The 18,481-nt window shown below is 42.0% G+C and overlaps 2 protein-coding genes across 2 annotated transcripts; both read right to left on the bottom strand.

The window, feature by feature from the left end:
• Window positions 1-4,257: 4,257 nt before the first annotated feature.
• hsp90aa1.2 (heat shock protein 90, alpha (cytosolic), class A member 1, tandem duplicate 2) lies at window positions 4,258-12,340 on the bottom strand. The gene is made up of 11 exons (XM_034150608.1): window positions 12,230-12,340; window positions 10,126-10,275; window positions 9,612-9,978; window positions 9,362-9,495; window positions 8,955-9,278; window positions 8,699-8,864; window positions 6,921-7,111; window positions 6,268-6,415; window positions 5,890-6,158; window positions 4,779-5,112; window positions 4,258-4,696 (listed from the first exon to the last, which is right to left on the bottom strand). The coding sequence occupies exons 2-11, from the start codon at window positions 10,273-10,275 to the stop codon at window positions 4,584-4,586; spliced, it is 2,196 nt and encodes a 731-aa protein (XP_034006499.1). The 5' UTR covers window positions 12,230-12,340; the 3' UTR covers window positions 4,258-4,583.
• Window positions 12,341-12,662: 322 nt separating this feature from the next.
• Window positions 12,663-18,257, bottom strand: hsp90aa1.1 (heat shock protein 90, alpha (cytosolic), class A member 1, tandem duplicate 1). Its single transcript, XM_034150606.1, has 11 exons — window positions 17,998-18,257; window positions 16,928-17,074; window positions 16,474-16,840; window positions 16,234-16,367; window positions 14,854-15,153; window positions 14,573-14,738; window positions 14,223-14,413; window positions 13,986-14,133; window positions 13,609-13,877; window positions 13,178-13,511; window positions 12,663-13,087 (listed from the first exon to the last, which is right to left on the bottom strand). The coding sequence occupies exons 2-11, from the start codon at window positions 17,072-17,074 to the stop codon at window positions 12,978-12,980; spliced, it is 2,166 nt and encodes a 721-aa protein (XP_034006497.1). The 5' UTR covers window positions 17,998-18,257; the 3' UTR covers window positions 12,663-12,977.
• Window positions 18,258-18,481: the final 224 nt, after the last annotated feature.

Raw genomic sequence — 18,481 nt, 5'->3', positions numbered from 1 at the left:
TGACAGTACATTGTCAATACACGGTGACTATACACGTGAGACAGCAAGTCCAGGATACATCATGTTCATGTAACGGACCGTCTGGGACATGTTCCTTTTAATGCATCCATGGCTGCCATAAAACTTGCTTGACTGCTCCCATTTCCTCTGTCACTTTCAGATCTTATCCCATAGTTTGTATTTATGATTTGTTCGCTCACTTGCTCTGAACCATCTACATAGACTAGAAGGCTATTTTGCATAATAATTGCTTTAATTGTTCAGCAAAGATGGACTATATCTATATGGACACCATGCTTCTCAGCTTATGTTATTATATGCTAGTTATTTGAGTGTTTATTTTATACCAGACAGAATACATTCAACTGATAGACTGCACAAAATAAGTTAGACAATGCATATCTATAGACCAGAAAAATACTAATTAAAAACATTTCATCACAGAATTTCATTCAAGTGCAACATACCTTTATAGACGATAGCTTCTGTGCACATTGTTGCCTCTTATATTAAAGGGGACCTATCATGCAAAATGCACTTTTGTACGTCTTTTATACATGAATATGTGTCCCCGGTGTTCCAGGGAACTCACCAAGTGTCAGAAAACACAACCCTCTCTATTTTCCTCCATACCCAAATCTCTAAAAAAGGGGCTGCAACGGATCTGATAAAAACTGATCCAGATTTGAACACTTTACTGACGTTAGTAAAGTGGCGCTACGGCTATTGGGCCAACTCTCCACCTATCAGGGGAATGTGGGGTTGGGCCACGGCTGGCCATTGCCGCTCGAAAGCGCTGGAGACGCTGTAGTACATATGCCAGGCCTGTAAGTGGCGCTGTAGTCTGCCACAAAAGCAGCGAAGAAGACTTCCCGCCCATAGTTACCATGGTTACCCTTCTGTTTATTCTCCGCTGTGGCTTTTTTTCTCCCTCCCCGAGGCAAGCGTTTGCTCCCGCTGCTTTAATTCAATGCAATCCCTCCCCGTCGAGGCAAGCACTGTAACGGACCGTCCACACAGCAGCGTTAAAAAAATCTTGGAGGTGGGTGTATCTGAAGCTTGGGGATTTGTTGCGAGCAAGGCACCAACAACCAATCACATGAATCTCCCGCCCGCGACATACGAAGCAAAAAAGTTTGAAGTAAACTGGATATAAACTCCCCAAACAGGCGAAAACATACCACTGTCTGCCACCTCCCTCCATGCCTGGCTCCTCCGGTTTATATCCCGGTAGGTAAATAGGGACTGGTCATAAAGCACCGGGTGATTCCCTACCGCTAATTTCTCCTCCATTTTTTGGAATATGAGGAAATGACCTGCGGTATGTCTCTCCCAGCATACACGCCGTTTGATTGGCTAGAGCTTGAACTGTCAGATTTGCGTACACGGGATTTGATTGGCTGACGCTTCCACCTCAGCCTCAAAAGTTGAACATTGCTCAACTTTGAATCCTGAAAATCCTGAAAATCTCCGCTCGCCTGCCCACAATGCAGTTCGGCGAAAAGTGAGGGAAAGTGACGTCACCCCATTCAAAGTGAATGGGCAGAAGCGTTTCAAGATTTTTTAACGCTGCTGTGTGGACGGTCCGTAATTCTCTCTGGTTAGTCCACCAGCAGATGACAAACACCCACCTCTCCGCCTCTTCCAAGGAACGAGGGGACCGTGCGGCAGAGTTTCAGTTTCAGTTTCTTTCGCCGGTCAAGATGTCCGTTAAAGTTTAAATCTTCCGGACAAAATTTGAAAAGTGCCGGTCAAAGGTCTTCTTTGTTATTTATTGAGCTTTAAAACAAATGAATAACGACTCTATAGGCCTATAATAATATAATAAAACACGGAGGACGGAGATCTTTTTTTCTCCCCCTCTTGATTTGATCAGAGCACGGCTTCCCTCTCCTGCAGGGGGGCGTGGTCAGCTGCAGCTCACAGAATCAGCCCCGTAGACAGCAAACAGCACATAGAGCGAAATGAGGCATGGCTAAAATGCATGATCTGTTTGGTATTTTGAAAACAGAAACGTATAAATATACCTTATATAGGTATGGCCCTACAATATATCATTTAAATATAGCATGATAGGTGTCCTTTAAATTATTGCACCTCCTTTCGTGTGTTCTTTTCCAAATATATCTCACGTTAAAGTAAAGCATGTTTAAAATAATCGACTCTTTGACTGTTGTATCTAACTTCTATGTTCCTCTTGCTGGTTATCCAGTTCTAGAATATTTGAAGAGCTTGGTAGAGCCGCTGAGTCTTCTATGTATGCAGCAGCTGGATCCCTTTAGTGTTTTATTGCCGCCATCTACTGGCATTTGACGATCTTACTTTGGCTATTTTTACAACTAAATGTTATGAATACATTCATGTTATCCCCCAAAATCCAATAATTCTTTATGAATTCATCGTTTTATATGCCTCCTTTTCTGTAGTAGGGCGGCAGTGGTTCAGTATTTAGGGGATTGGACTTTGGACCGAAGGGTCGCCGGTTCACGTCCCAATCGGACCAAGAAATACGGAGTGTGGACTGGAGAGGAGCCAGTTCACCTCCTGGGCCACTGCCGAAGTGCCCTTGAGCAAGACACCTAACCCCCAACTGCTCACTGGCGCCGGCTAGACTGGCTGCCTCCGCTCTGACCTCTCAACTGCATGTGCATGTGTGCATAACTGTGTGTATTTGTATATGTATGTGCATGTTGTAAAAAGTGTGTACTGTGTGTACTGTATTACCTGTACAAAAACGCATGTGTGTGTACGACAGAGTGGAAACTGAATTTCCCCCTCCCATCTTCTTCTTTTAGTCCTTAGGACATTGTAATGTTAAATGTCCCATGTCATGGCCATTTCTACTGATCATAATTCCATTGTTGAGGTATACTAAAATAGATTTATATTGTGCAATTTTCCAAATACACATTGGTTTCTCATACAGCATCTCTGTATAGTATGTGTATTCACTCTCTGTCCTAAACGGCTTGTTGGAGCTCCTGCCCCCCCCCTCCCTATGAGCCCAGTGGCCGTCTGCGAGACAGTGAAACACAGCCCCGAACACACACACACACCCGCAGCCTGGCTGGGAGTTTGTGTGTGTGCTCACACACCGACTCACAGGGTGTTTCTCAATGTCGAGGACGCTTACTTGGTAGCACATGTCTTCCGAGTCACTTGCTTCAGAAGCGAGGCAAGAATCCTTCCTAGCCTCGGAAAACGAAGAATTGTGGAACAGGCTAACAGGTATGCAGGTGTGCATCATATGCGAGGCCCCGACTTAAATGGAGCGCGATTTCCGCCAAAGATTTGGAAATTGGTCCGTGCGCAAAGCATTGTGGGGATTTTAAGACTGCGGAGTCTACACAAGTGCAGCCTCGAAATTGTAGTACGCCGGCCTCGGTAGAATTCCAAGTATGCTGGACATTGGAACAGTCCTTCGGCAGCACTCGATGACGTAGTATGCTTGAAATAGTGGCTCTGGAGCAGCCTTCCTCGACATTGAGAAACACCCACAGCCTCGCTGCGTCCCGCTGTCTCAGGGAGGAGAAATCGGCGGAGCTGCAGCTGAGAAAAGATTGAGTGTGTGTGTGTGAGGAAGTCCGTGGATTGGTCCAACTTAACGTAACAGCTCCAGGGATTGGTCTATTTGGACCAATGGGTCCATTTGGGTATGGGCACGTCACTGTACCAAGAAAAGAGAAATCTCCAACGAGGCGTTCTGGGGCAGCATAGACAGGTATTTTCTGTGTTAAGAGTTTTACTCGCTACAGGGTGTACTTTGAGGGTTTGTGACTTTGCAGACCGTTTACCTTCATAACACACAAGGGGACAGGTAATAACCGGAAAAGCATGACATGGGACCTTTAAATAGAGAAAATCACAGTTGTAAATAGTGACATTAATTCAGAGACAGGTGACTAGAGCAGAGCCCTCATTAAGGTAATTAGGAACACCTGTGCTTTTTCCTGCTATGATAGCCTAAGTGACTGTCTTCTAAAGATTGCATTTCTAGGAGTTTTTTAATTTTTTATTCAGTTAATATTGTTGGCACGATACATTTCACAAATCTTACACTGAAAGGTTGCATGTAACTAATGCTACAGTCTATGTGTTGTGATTCATATACACAATGCTAATTTCATTTAAATAGGATTTAACTAAATGTATACAAATGTCCTGTCATTAGCTGTATCTTTGTGAATTATTGTCTTTAGAATTGCCCCCGTGTTATAAACTTTTCAGAGGGTCAGTAAGGATGACAAAACATGGGAGTCAAGATATCGAACCTTTATTTGTGGGTCCAACCCCTTTCAATTAACCGTAACATTTTTGGTATATTTACAATCAAAGTAAGAACACAAAAAGTAAATTGGAATGTCAATAAATTAAAAAAAAAATGCATTGAAAACTCAAGTTACAAAACGTGACAACTTAAAAAATAAAGTCCTATGAGGAATGGATCTGAATCTGGTCATATCAAGGGGAGAACTGTGTGAAAAAGGTGTTGAGGGGAGAGCAATCCCAGGCTCATTTACAACATTAAACTTTACATTTCACATAACACTACTTCTGAGAGCCAAGAGGCCACAGAAACAGGCCTAGTCCACCTCCTCCATCCTGGATGTGTCATCATCGTCCCCTTCAAGACGGGGCATGTCCTCAGTGGGCGCAGAGGTGACTTCATCTGGTGTCATATCATCTTCATCAATACCTAAAACAAGAAAAATAAAAACATGATTAGTCAAAGAAGCCAGGTAGTTGTTTATATAATGTCCGTAAGCACAGATACTCACCGAGACCGAGCTTGATCATTCTGTAGATGCGATTGGAGTGGGTCTGGGGATCCTCCAAGGTGAATCCAGAAGAGAGCAGTGCAGTTTCAAAGAGCAGGATTACCAGATCCTTCACAGACTTGTCATTCTTATCAACCTCTGCCTTCTGCCTCAGGGTTTCCACGATGGGGTGGTCAGGGTTGATCTCTAGGTGTTTTTTAGCAGCCATGTAGCCCATGGTGGAGTTGTCCCTGAGAGCCTGGGCCTTCATGATCCTCTCCATGTTAGCTGTCCAGCCGTAGGTGCTTGTGACGATGCAGCAGGGGGAAGACACCAGGCGGTTGGACACCGTGACCTGCGGATGTCAACAAAAATGTGCACCAGTTAGTTTCTGCCTTAGGCTGCCTTTACACGGGAACGTTTGCGTTTACGCACCGTATGCGTTTTCAAAAAAGTCTTCCGTTCACACGCATTCGATTGATTTAACGTGTCTGTTCACACGAGACCGCTCGACCCGCTGGAAACGCTGTAGTACATATGCCAGGCGTGTAAATGGCGCTGCTGCCGCCACAAAATACACCAAAAGCAGCGAAGAAGACCCTGGAGCATGGTTGCCCTTCTGTTTATGCCCCGCGGTGGATTTAGCAACATGTAGTAGATCATGTAATTCTCCATGTCCACTTGTTGCTGATGGTTGTGGTAGAGGAGCTGTAGATTTTGCACTAACATCTGTAGCATGGTCGAGCTGTAGCACTAGCAGTAGCTACTGACAGTAGCTACTGACCATGCTACAGCAGTGAGCAGCAGAGGTGGGGAGAGGCGGGGCTATGGCTTCATCTATCGGGAAATGATCGTATAGAGGCGATTACACGGAGCCGTTTGACCCCCCAGAGCGGTCCGTTTGCAGATCTATCCACCTTGGGACCCGTTATCGTTTGCGGGGTCCGTTTCTATCGTTTTGTTACGGCCTCGTGTAAATGAAAGGGCTATACGCAAGAGAAACTATGCGGATACAACCCGTTTCGTTCCCGTGTAAATGGGGTCTTAATTGCACAACAGTGGTCAATAAACAACATATTATACAACCCCTAATGATTTGTGTTGAGGTAGTTTCGTTTATAAATCCTCTCACCTTCTCCACTTTCTTCTCCAAGATATCCTTCATTATCTTGCACAAACTCTCATACTGAGCGTTCTTCTCCTCCTGCTTCTTCTTCTCCTCGTCATCTTCTGGCAGCTCCAGGCCTTCCTTGGTCACTGAAACCAGGTTCTTGCCATCAAACTCCTTCAGCTGCTGGACACAGTACTCATCGATGGGCTCGATCATGTAAATAACTTCGAGGCCGGCTTTGCGGAGGCGCTCCACAAAGGCAGAGTTGGCCACCTGGTCTTTGGTCTCACCTGAAAAACAAAACACATTTATATTTTAGCACATTAACTAACTCAGTTCACCCGTTTCAAAACTATTTTGAATCTAAATGTACAGTATAAGGATGAGAAGTGTCCTCACCAGTAATGTAGTAGATGTGTTTCTGGTTTTCCTTCATACGTGTGACATAGTCCTTCAGGGACACCAGCTCATCTCCAGAAGCTGATGTGTAGTATCGCAGCAGCTCAGACAGCCTCTTTTTGTTCTGAGAATCCTCATGGATGCCAAGCTGAAATACAAATAAAACTTAATGTCAGTAACATGCATTTGAAAGCAACGTTGTATAAGTAGACCCATTTATTAATTAAATGTGTTACATTCTGGTTAAAAAAATTACATAAGTATTTCAGTATTAAAGAGTAGATACACTGATATTTGTCTCCAAGAACTAACCATTAATAAAGTGTAAGTAATGTCATTAAGTAGCACCAAACAAGACTTAAAGCAGCTTTTCATTAGGGCAATATGGCCAAAGGATCAGACAGATGGCTAACACATTATAAGGTCTGAACTGGAATATTTCTCTACAATTCAAGAGGTTTTTGTCAAGCTTTGCACTCTACAAACATACTATCCTGTTAAAATTCAGATTACATTTTGCAGGACTTGTGTGGACATTAACAAAGTATCAAACCAAGGAACAAGGGTTTAACACAAGGTGGCTGCCAACAGTTTAAAAGTGACAAGATTAGGAACACTTAACGGCTTGGACGGTGCAAGGTGAGAACACTAACCTTGATGTTCTTGGAGAACTGATCGTAGTACTTTTTGTAGTTTTCCTTGTCCTCTGCAAGTTCAGTGAAGAGTTCCATGCACTTCTTCACCAGGTTTTTGCGGATCACTTTCAGGATCTTGCTCTGCTGCAGCATCTCTCTGGAAATGTTCAGGGGAAGATCCTCAGAGTCCACCACACCCCTGATGAAATCTGATAGGATGGATAAAGACAACCTGATCAGCCATACAGTCAAATGTCTATTTGTTATTTTAATTATATAAGCTGATTATGTGATTTATGAAGAGTATATGCTAGGCCTGTCACGATAATACATTTTGTTGGACGATACATTTTCCCGGAAATTATTGCGATAAACGATAATATTGTCGGCACCGTTGTAAGACCATCTTAGACCACTGACATAATGATAATATATAATAATAATTCAAGTACATCCTTTCAAACAGAACTTTTTATTCAACATTCAACATTGCAAATGAAATGTGAAATAATATTAAAATACATAAATTATATATAATAAATAAACAAATTAATTAAATTGTAAAAAATTCATTAAATCACACACAACCAAAACAATAAATTAAATAGACTCAGGCTGGAAAACAGAGCTCTCTCTATATATTTATTTATATATATATATACAAATAAATAAATATGAACACACATTGGGTGTTTCTCAATCTCGAGTACGCTTGCTTGGTAGCACATGTCTTCCGAGCGTCTTGCTTCAGAAGCGAGGCAAGAATACTTCCTGGCATTCAGAAAACAAAGAGTGGAACAGGCGAGCAAGTGTGCAGGTGTGCGTCATATGAGAGGCCCCGCCTTACATTTTCCGCTACAGATTTGGGGAAATTGGTCCGTGCGCAAAGCATTGTGGGGATTTTAAGACCACGGAGTCTACACATGTGCAGCCTCGAAATTTCTCCAAACGAAGTACGCCGGGCTCGGTAGATTTCCAAGTATGCTGGACATTGGAACAGTACTTCGGCGGCACTCGATGACGTAGTATGCTTGAAATAGTGGCTCTGCAGCAGCTTTACTCGCGATTGAGAAACACCCACGGTCTCACAAGCAAAAAAAACCTCTACAGGCCATATCCAAATCTGTATTTCAAAGATTTCGAGCAAGGAACACCAACATGTTTGCATTGTCGGGCAAATGCATCTTTGATTGTAAACTGTAGGGAAGGTGGGGGCTCTCCATCTCCAGCTGCCGTGTTTGCTCCCAGCTGGGAAAACGGAATGGGGTGGTTGTGTTTCAGGTGCAGTTTAAGGTTGGTCGTAGGCTCTGGTCGTATTGCTAGCTTTTGTTGCTACCTTTTTAAAACAAATGCGAAACACCGCCCGGCTCATTCAAGTCCGTAGGTTCGCCTCGTTGATTTGACTTAAATCCTAAATATTCCCACACCGGAGATGGAGTTAGGTTTTGCAACCAATTCCATTTAACTTCAGATTCCCCTCGAGTAAGTCACATGTTGTCTCCTGCTTGTCTCTATATTATTCATTTGGCTGCTACACTGCTACACTGCTACACTGCTGCACGCGGAGTGTCCTGACCTGGATGTGTGTGAGCCCCGCCCCTCACGGCGCGCATGGCCGGCAGCCACAGCGCGCCTGGCTAAAATGCTGGTCACATCCTTATGTAAACAAACGGCAATTTATCGAGGTCAGAAAAGTTATCGAGTTCATTTTTATTTATAGTACGATAAGTCAATGAATTGCTTATCGCGACAGGCCTAGTATACGCTAGTATTTTGTGGCTTGAGTTAATACTCACTGAGGTACTCAGGGATGAGCTCCTCGCAGTTGTCCATGATGAAGACCCTGCGCACGTACAGCTTGATGTTGTTCTTCTTCTTCTTGTTCTCAAAGAGGTCGAAGGGAGCGCGGCGAGGAACAAAGAGCAGAGCGCGGAATTCCAGCTGACCCTCTACGGAAAAGTGCTGTGAGAAAGACGATCCATTAGGTCAGTATTCAAGTTAAATCTTACTACTTTTATTACATATGGATAAAGAATCATTTAGGGGCCCTACTTTGACAGCAAGGTGGTCCTCCCAGTCGTTGGTGAGACTCTTGTAGAACTCTCCATACTCCTCATTAGTGATGTCGTCAGGGTTACGCGTCCACAGGGGTTTGGTCTTGTTCAGCTCCTCCTGGTCAATGTACTTCTCCTTGATCTTCTTCTTCTTCTTCTTCTTGTCTGAACACTTGTCGTGGTCGTGCTCCTCATCAGACCCGACGTCCTCAATCTCAGGTTTGTCCTCGTCCTTGTCCTCTTCTTCATCCTTGTCTTTTTCCTTTTCCTCTTCCTCCTCTGCCTCGTCGTCACTCACCTCCTTGTCACGCTCTTTCTCCACCTAAATGAATATAGAACTCAGTCAATGGCTATCAGGCTAATTCATGTGATTTATTTCCTTAAACAACTTAAATGAGGACTTACAAAGAGTGTGATCGGATAGCCAATGAACTGCGAGTGTTTTTTCACAATCTCCTTGACTCGTTTCTCATCTATGTATTCGATCTGGTCTTCTTTCAAGTGTAGGATCACCCTAGTGCCACGCCCAATGGGCTCAGCTACATAGAAAAAAAGACGGGTCAATGCACGTTACATGTAACCTCCTGTAGGTACCCCTTTATTGATAGAAATCAATTGTTATTAGCAATAAAGTAAGGGCCTTTATAATACTTACAGTTGTCCACTTTGATTGTGAATGAGCCTCCAGCAGAGGATTCCCAGATGTATTGCTCGTCATCGTTGTGCTTGGTAATGACTGTCACCCTCTCAGCCACTAGGTATGATGAGTAGAAACCCACACCAAATTGACCGATCATGGAGATGTCGGCTCCAGCTTGCAGAGCCTCCATGAAAGCCTTGGTACCAGACTTGGCGATTGTGCCCAGGTTGTTGATCAGGTCAGCCTTGGTCATGCCGATACCAGTGTCAATCAAGGTAAGTGTGCGTCCCTCTTTGTTGGGAATTACTTCGATTTTTAGGTCCTTGCCACTATCAAGTTTAGTGGGGTCAGTGAGACTCTCATAGCGGATTTTGTCCAGGGCCTGGGGGAAAGACAAAAAGCTATAAGTGTGGATAGAAATTTAAATAACTTTCTATTATTCAGAGATTTGTGAAATAAACTCAAACTTCTTAGACACATCATGAGATTAAAAGGAAACACCTTCAGCCTAATACTATGACAAACTTACATCAGAGGAGTTGGAGATAAGCTCCCTAAGGAAGATCTCTTTGTTGGAGTAGAAAGTGTTGATGATCAAGGACATCAACTGAGCAATCTCAGCCTGGAATGCAAACGTCTCAACCTCCTCCTCCATTGGTTGGTCGTGCGATTCAGACATCTAAGCAGAGGGAACAAATGACTATTTTTAGAACATGCATATGGATCATGGATCACAAATGAACACACAAAAGAAATGCTCTGTATGATCCGCTGGCACCGTTTGTGTCCTTAAAGCAAGGCCTACATAATTATTTAAATTAGAAAAATGAATGCATTGCCCATTGAGGAGATGTTTGACACTTATTTATGACTCTTTCTTATACTTTCTTTTGCATTTTTACAGGCAGGTTAGCCCTGCAGGTTAGCCCACATTTTCATTGGTCTGTAGATTGTCTGCAGCTCTGTGAGTCACTACACTGTCACACTAAACACCCTGCGGTAATGTGCAAATAATTTAAGTTACACCGTACAATAATAAAAAAAAATCAACGCCACAAAGAATCTCACTCATTACAGAGGTGAATCAATACCTCTGACACACATATCAGCATTTCTTACATGGTTGCTAAGTTAATGAGTATCCATTAACATTGTCAACCACAAGTCATAGGCAGTAACAAAATCCAGACCAAATAATAAGTTCAGTTAACATCAGTAATGAGAAGTAACATGAGAAACGCAACAGTAATGCATCACTTGTGCAGGGGGGTGGGGACAGGTGGTGTGGCAGACTGTCCAGCTATGCTCAGCTCCACCTGCCTATAATCCATCTTTGACAAGTGACACTAATTCCACCCGCTTCTGTCTATACACAAGTTGCATAATATGCATTTCATTTCCTGCAAATACAATAAAAAATAAATATTGAGCGTGTAGAAAGTGAATTGTACTCAGCAGATTTTATTAAATCCAAACTGTCATTTACATGCCTAGTAAACCCCTAGGATACATGACTATTATATTGTTACTCTCATATCATTTTTATGTCATTTATTACTCTCTTTTAATCCCTCAAATGCACACACAGACACAGTTTTTGTTTTATTTTTTTGTCTCCATGTATATTTTGTAATTTGTTATTTGTCTTTACTTGTAAATGCTCCTTATTGTCTTTTGAGTGTATGTGACACTGTAATTGTATGCACTTGTCTTGTAACTCCTATATCACTAAATAAAAAATAAAATAATCCAAACTGTCAAGATATTTAATTAAATTGTTTCCACAGCTGCATAAAACAAAATAACGTTTTAACTTTTCAACCACACATGCTAATAGATAGTAACAGTGCAATTAAGCTTTCATGTTTAAATAGATACAATTAGTTGTTGGTTTATCAGAGGAGCACGTGGCTAGGATTACTTTTAAGCAGCAGTTAAAATGGCTCCCCCTTCCGGTTCCCCTGGTGAGTTGCAAGTTTCTAGAAGGTACCAAAAGGCGAGCAGAACTCTAGCAGTTTCCATAAGAATCGAAAGCTCCTCCTCATGGCCATCTGATGAGGATCTGTAAATGCTCGCCTTTAATTCACTTTGTTTGAACTGAGGAATGAAAGACTCTCTGCTAAGGAAATGTGGTCTTGGTTGTCGAATTTGTGCCACTTAACATAATTCCTGCCTGAAGTGCACCTCTTTTGCATCATGTGGCTGCTGTCTCCCAGAGAGGTGCACAGGTAATGTCAGGCAGGAAGGATAGTTACCAAATAATATTGGAAAAAGTTTGACATCTAAAAAAAAAAACGCTGACATCTAGGAGCAATGATAACCGTTACAAATCTTGATTTGTAAACGTACATTGAGATAACCAGCCTCTGGTTGCAACAGTATTGTTATGAGCCGTTAATAAAACTATGCACATTAACTAGATTTAGTTGCATCACCATTGAAATCCAGGCATGTCAGAATATTATTACATAGTCATTTATAAAATACCAGTATTGATGGACAACGGTTAAGCTTTACCTACATCATAACTAAGCTGATATTGGCTTACATTAACCATGAATGTCAAAGTGTTATTACATTTAGGCATCTCGTTATTATTTTTATAATAGTAAAGAAATATTTCAATAATTTACCTTGGTCCTGTATCGAAGACTCCCGTGTGAACTTAAGTTAAGATGTGGACTGCTGACAGGTTCCCCTTGCAGCTTTTATATCCCCTTCGACTGTTCGAGAAATCCTCCCGACCTGAGCATCCAGAACCATCTGGAATCTTCCCCTCTACAGCTCTGTGTTGGCAGGTGATAGGCTATGTGTGCTGTCAATCATGATGTGTGTACTCTCCTCTTTCCATTTATGGCTTGAGGAGGCTGGACTAAAGGAGGGGATCTGACGAAGGCGTGCGGGGGCAGAATAACTAGAATGAACCATGCAGTGCCAGTGCTTACTGAAAATTCCAGAACATTTAATAAATTACAAGATACAATTGATAAATTAATCTAGTCTCTTACCTTATGACCATTTTAGGAGCAAACAATATGATGAAAAACAGCATGCATCATTCAGTAATCAAGATGGCAGCTCTTATTTTTTAATAATTTTTATTACAAATTTGAAGGCATTTCATAAAAAAAAATGTTACAAAAAGAGACACAAGTCAAATGTACAGTGACTTTATATAACTCTTAATGGTCGTCAGTAGTTTTATAGAAGCAGCTGATACAATGCAGACAAAGCCACAATGTGGCCTACATTCATTCCATTAATTAACTTGTAGTGATTTGTTAATACTGTTCAAAAAATGAGATTTGAGTTCGATTGACATGTCTATTTGAGGCGATATTACAAAAATAATAAGGAAACAGGAAAGATTATCTTAATCGTTTAGTCAACTTCCTCCATTCTTGATGTGTCATCATCTCCTTCCAAGACTGGCATATCTTCATCAGCAGGCTGACTGACGTCTTCAACTGCAGAATCATCATCATCAATGCCTGTGAATGAGAATGCATTTATTAGCAACCAAAGACACAATAATATGTAAAAGACATTTCTGTTATGTCAGTTGTCAGAAGTAAACCTACCAAGACCCAGCTTGATCATTCTGTAGATGCGGTTGGCATGTGTCTGTGGGTCCTCCAATGTGAATCCTGAAGACAGCAGGGAGGTCTCGTAAAGGAGGATGACCAGATCCTTCACGGCCTTATCGTTCTTGTCGGCCTCTGCCTTCTCCCTCAAGGTTTCAACGATTGGATGCAAAGGGTTGATCTCCAGGTGCTTCTTAGCCGTCATGTAGCCCATGGTAGAGTTATCTCTCAGGGCCTGAGACTTCATGATCCTCTCCATGTTAGCTGTCCAGCCGTAGGTGCTTGTGACGATGCAGCAGGGGGAAGAGACCAGGCGGTTGGACACTGTGACCTGTTATAAATAAAATGTATTATTGTCATGATCAAACAAAATGGACTATTAAAGCAACATCAACATTTAAGACATTTTTCAAGTCATTTCCCCTGACCTTTTCAATCTTCTTGTCGAGAATGTCCTTCATGATCTTGCAAATGTTTTCAAATTTGGTTTTCAGCTCCTCCTGCTTCTTCACGTCTGCCTCATCTTCTGGCAGCTCCAGGCCTTCCTTGGTCACTGAAACCAGGTTCTTGCCATCATACTCCTTCAGCTGCTGGACACAGTACTCATCGATGGGTTCGATCATATAAATAACCTCAAGGCCGGCTTTGCGAAGGCGCTCCACAAAGGCAGAGTTGGCCACCTGGTCTTTGGTCTCACCTGAAAAAGTCAAATGAATTAATTAAATCAATATGGTAATCACTAAATGACTTTTTTTTTTTAAATGTTAGGCAACAATATAGAAAAATAAGTGAGTTGAAAACCAACCAGTGATGTAGTAGATGTGTTTCTGGTTGTCCTTCATGCGTGACACATAGTCTTTAAGGGAAACCATCTCCTCTCCAGAGGCTGAGGTGAAGTAGCGCAGCATGTCAGAAAGCTTCTTCCTGTTCGCAGAGTCTTCGTGGATGCCAAGCTACAACAGAAAGTGATATGTTATTAAAATTCAACTGCAAATTTGAAAATGTCCTGTCACAAGGGTTAGTTAAATTCATAAATTCCTACCTTGATGTTCTTGGAGAACTGATCGTAGTACTTTTTGTAGTTTTCCTTGTCCTCAGAGAGTTCAAGGAAGAGTTCCATGCATTTCTTGACCAGGTTTTTACGGATGACCTTCAGGATCTTGCTCTGCTGCAGCATCTCTCTGGAAATGTTCAGGGGAAGATCCTCAGAGTCCACCACACCTTTGATGAAGTCTGAAAGAAAAAAAGATTGCTTAGCCTTTCAAAGCCACACAAATGTAATTTAACAAAAGCACACATTTGACAAACAATCAAGACTTATGGGAGCTAGAGTGCATCATTTTGAAGCCATTACTATTTGAATGATATTTAATATAGACTTATTTAACTCACTGAGGTACTCGGGGATGAGCTCATCGCAGTTATCCATGATGAAGACCCTGCGCACGTACAGCTTGATGTTGTTCTTCTTCTTCTTGTTCTCAAAGAGGTCGAATGAAGCTCTTCTGGGAATGAAGAGCAAAGCACGGAACTCGAGCTGACCCTCCACCGAGAAATGCTGCAAGAGACAACAAATAAATGATTAGCTTTAAATGTATCAATATAAGAGAGGATAAAATAGGTATTTTGTTGATAATTTTTTTGCAAGTTAATCATCAGTAAACCCGGCTTACCTTGACAGCGAGATGATCCTCCCAGTCGTTGGTGAGACTCTTGTAGAACTCTCCATACTCTTCATTGGTGATGTCATCAGGGTTACGGGTCCAGATTGGCTTGGTCTTGTTCAGCTCCTCGACATCAATGTACTTCTCCTTGACCTTCTTCTTCCTCTTGTTCTTGCTCTCCTTTGTGTCCTCATCCTCATCGGAGCCTACATCCTCAATCTTAGGTTTGTCCTTGTCCTCAGTGGTATCTTTATCAACTTCCTCTTCTCCCGCTTCAAGGTCCACTTCCTTCTCTCTTGTCTTCTCCACCTTGAATATATGGAAAGAGTGGTGGTTTAGGAATTAGTTTGTGTGTAAATACAGAGGTGGGGGACTCGAGTCACATGACTTGACTCACATATTTTTGGACTTGAGACTTGCTTGACTAACATTGATAAAAGACTTGACTTTGACTTGGTATTCATGACTTGAGACAGATGACTCGAAAGGACTTTACTTTATAAAATTAAATATTTGTTTTTGTATTGTACGGAGCCCCTAAAGGGCAATGAAAACTTCACTGTGTTTACTTTCATTAAAACAGCTAAAGAGCGACCGCTACTTTTTAACCACACACATCGAACTGCCCGATTAATCCCCCCCATTACTCGTTTTAAGTACTCGCTAAGGCGCATGATATGTGTGTGTGTTTGTGCTCTGCTGTGTGTTCGACAATGGCATTTGTTTTCAAATTACCATGAACAGTAATTTACACACATCTGGCGAACTCCATATGTATATGTGGGTGTTCCCAAATGAAAGAAATGTGTTTAATCTTAATGTCGCACTGTCTGCACACAAACATATCATGCGCCCTGGTACACTATTCCGTTGTATTGGGTTTGATGCAATATTTCTTTGTGCACAGACAGTTAGGAAAACAATGAGACAGTGTCATATGAGAGCACCTTAGACAGGAGAAATACTGTGACCCTGCTGAAGGGGAGCCAAGGCAGGAGGCTTAACATGTTGATGTCAAATATTTGTGTTGTACTCCTGTTATCCCTTTAGAGCCCTTTTAGAACTTATAGGGTTATCATTTCAGCACCCCACTCTCCATTGCCGTTCATGTTAAAAATAAAAAATAAACTTTTCATAACCACAATATTTTAACTGATTTAAATGCGGAAACTGGGGTTATTCATCAGAATTTCGTATGACTTGAGAATTGCTTGACCTGATCTCACCACAGTGACTTGGGGACTTGCTTGAAACTTGTAGGTTAAGACTTGAGACTTGCTCATGACTTGCACGTGTAGGACTTACTCCCACCTCTGTGTAAATATCATAGGTCACAATAGGTTTTAGGTCTGAAAATGTGTATTCTTGGTAAAGGAAGGTACAACTTACAAAAAGTGTAATAGGGTAGCCAATGAACTGGGAGTGCTTCTTCACAACTTCCTTGACACGCTTATCCTCACAGTATTCTGTCATATCTTCTTTGAGGTAAAGGATAACTCTTGTGCCTCTGCCAATGGACTCTCCTAGAAGTAACAATACAAATCAATGATGAGAACTGGGTTATGAGTCAAATTGTAACCATCATTCAAATTATTGAATATTTCATATCATATCAAAGAGTGAACTTACCAGAGTCCACTTTGACTGTGAATGAGCCTCCAGCTGCTGACTCCCAAATGTATTGCTCGTCATCGTTGTGCTTGGTAATGACTGTCACCCTCTCAGCCACTAGGTATGCGGAGTAGAAACCCACACCAAACTGACCGATCATGGAGATGTCGGCTCCAGCTTGCAGAGCCTCCATGAAAGCCTTGGTACCAGACTTGGCGATTGTGCCCAGGTTGTTGATCAGGTCAGCCTTGGTCATGCCGATACCAGTGTCAATCAAGGTAAGTGTGCGAGCAAGCACGTCGGGCCTCACTTCGATTTTCAGGTCTTTGCAGGACTCAAGTTTGGTGGGGTCTGTCAAGCTTTCATATCTGATTTTGTCCAGGGCCTAAAGGGATAACATTGTTAAATGGTGATGCTTGCTAACATGGGAGGGCTTCCACATTTAAATGATAAAAGGGCTGATTTTACTTACATCTGAGGAATTGGAGATGAGCTCTCTAAGGAAGATCTCTTTGTTTGAGTAGAAGGTGTTGATGATAAGAGACATCAGCTGAGCAATCTCAGCCTGGAAAGCAAAGGTCTCCACATCCTCCTCCACAACGTTTCCGGCGGCAGGCATCTAAAAAGAGCCACATATAACATTGAGTTATTCTGCATTCATAAATATGCTTCTTACGCTTAAACATGATAATTTGCTCTAAAATACAATTGTAATGTATGTGTTGAAACCGTGCCTCCTGCTGTTTTATTGAACCCCCCCCCCCCCCTTGTAAAAGGCAGCCTCGTGGCATGAAGTGGTCAGCTATTGCAGATGAACACATGTTCCATCTGTCAATCAAAGCTGCCATTTGCTTAATGGGTGGAGTTATGGTGCCTTCCCAACCCCCAAAGCTTTCCTGCTTTGTCATTCAACACCTTTATTTTAAATGAAGGTATAGCACCTAGTAATCAAAAGATGTAAGAAAACGACATCTGTTCTACAACTGTGGAACATCAATGATTTTTTTTATTACGAATGAGAAATGAAAGTGTCTGAACAAATGAAATTGTCTGATGGTATAATTTCTTCAAAACTTCAACATTTCAAGATGAAAATAGGCCTAACAAAAAGTTAGTTTGACTAAATTACATTCTAACATAAATCGCACTTCTGTAATGTTTTTTGCACCAGCATGTGAAGCTGCTGTGCCTGCTGTTTGTGCCAGCCGGTCTCCATGATCTTCCGCCATTGCTCTCACACATACTGTAGGGTCACCCTGCTTGCCATGTGTTCCCTGCATGTTACAATATCACTGAGAGTAATGGTAAATGTGCTACTCACACAAAAAATACCTGATATACTGATAAGTGTACTTTTGGATACATTTGCACAATTTTATCATACAATTGTTTAATTTTCATGTATTCTAAAATGAAGCAAGTATTCTTGCTGTTCTTACTGTGTTCTCCTTTAATCAACTAGTAAAATATAACACCATATACATTTTAACTTTGCAATGCAAAAAACATAGCTGTACTTAATGTGATATGTTTAAGTCTTACCTTGAAAATAATGTATTCCTACAGTCGCTTCTTGATGAAACCTTGTAAAATGTGTTGTCCTCAAATGATTGAAGAGCTCCAAGTGTGCTTGCTGCTCCTCTCCTGCAGCAGTTAACTCTCCCTTGATGTGTTCAAGTGAATCAATGCAGCACTCACGACAAGCTGGTGTCTTTTTATACTTAAGGGGTGGTTTCTAGAAGCTCCCATTCAGAAGCTTCCAGAAAATGTGTTCCCTACTTTAAGGGGGGTGTAAAGGAAAGGCCTGGAAGGGGGTTGTGAGAGCCTTAAAGTTTATGTGCCCTTATAGGGCAGCGGAGTCACAAGCAGTGCCTGTCAATCACATTCAGAGCTGCCCTGATAGCCTATCTAAAACTTAGGCCCCATACCCCCCTGCTATCGTCACAGCTGTCCAGGCCTTTTGCTATCAGCTGCTGTCTGTGCCTCACACACACTTTAGGGCCTCCTATGTTGAGCATGCCCATTT

This window comes from Trematomus bernacchii, unplaced genomic scaffold (genome assembly GCF_902827165.1).
Source record: "Trematomus bernacchii unplaced genomic scaffold, fTreBer1.1, whole genome shotgun sequence".
Lineage (NCBI taxonomy): Eukaryota > Metazoa > Chordata > Actinopteri > Perciformes > Nototheniidae > Trematomus > Trematomus bernacchii.
The sequence above is the reverse complement of the archived record's forward strand: the minus strand, read 5'-3'. Positions and strand labels throughout refer to the sequence as shown.

Coding starts and splice junctions, on each gene's coding strand:
- hsp90aa1.2 (XM_034150608.1), bottom strand. CDS start 10,275: ATGTCTGAATCGCACGACCAACCAATGGAGGAGGAGGTTGAGACGTTT. Junction 9,979..10,125: donor TTATCTCCAACTCCTCTGAT/GTAAGTTTGTCA, acceptor TCTTTCCCCCAG/GCCCTGGACAAAATCCGCTA. Junction 8,865..8,954: donor AGGACCACCTTGCTGTCAAA/GTAGGGCCCCTA, acceptor TCTTTCTCACAG/CACTTTTCCGTAGAGGGTCA.
- hsp90aa1.1 (XM_034150606.1), bottom strand. CDS start 17,074: ATGCCTGCCGCCGGAAACGTTGTGGAGGAGGATGTGGAGACCTTTGCT. Junction 16,368..16,473: donor CACAGTCAAAGTGGACTCTG/GTAAGTTCACTC, acceptor TGTTACTTCTAG/GAGAGTCCATTGGCAGAGGC. Junction 14,414..14,572: donor GCTCATCCCCGAGTACCTCA/GTGAGTTAAATA, acceptor TTTTTCTTTCAG/ACTTCATCAAAGGTGTGGTG.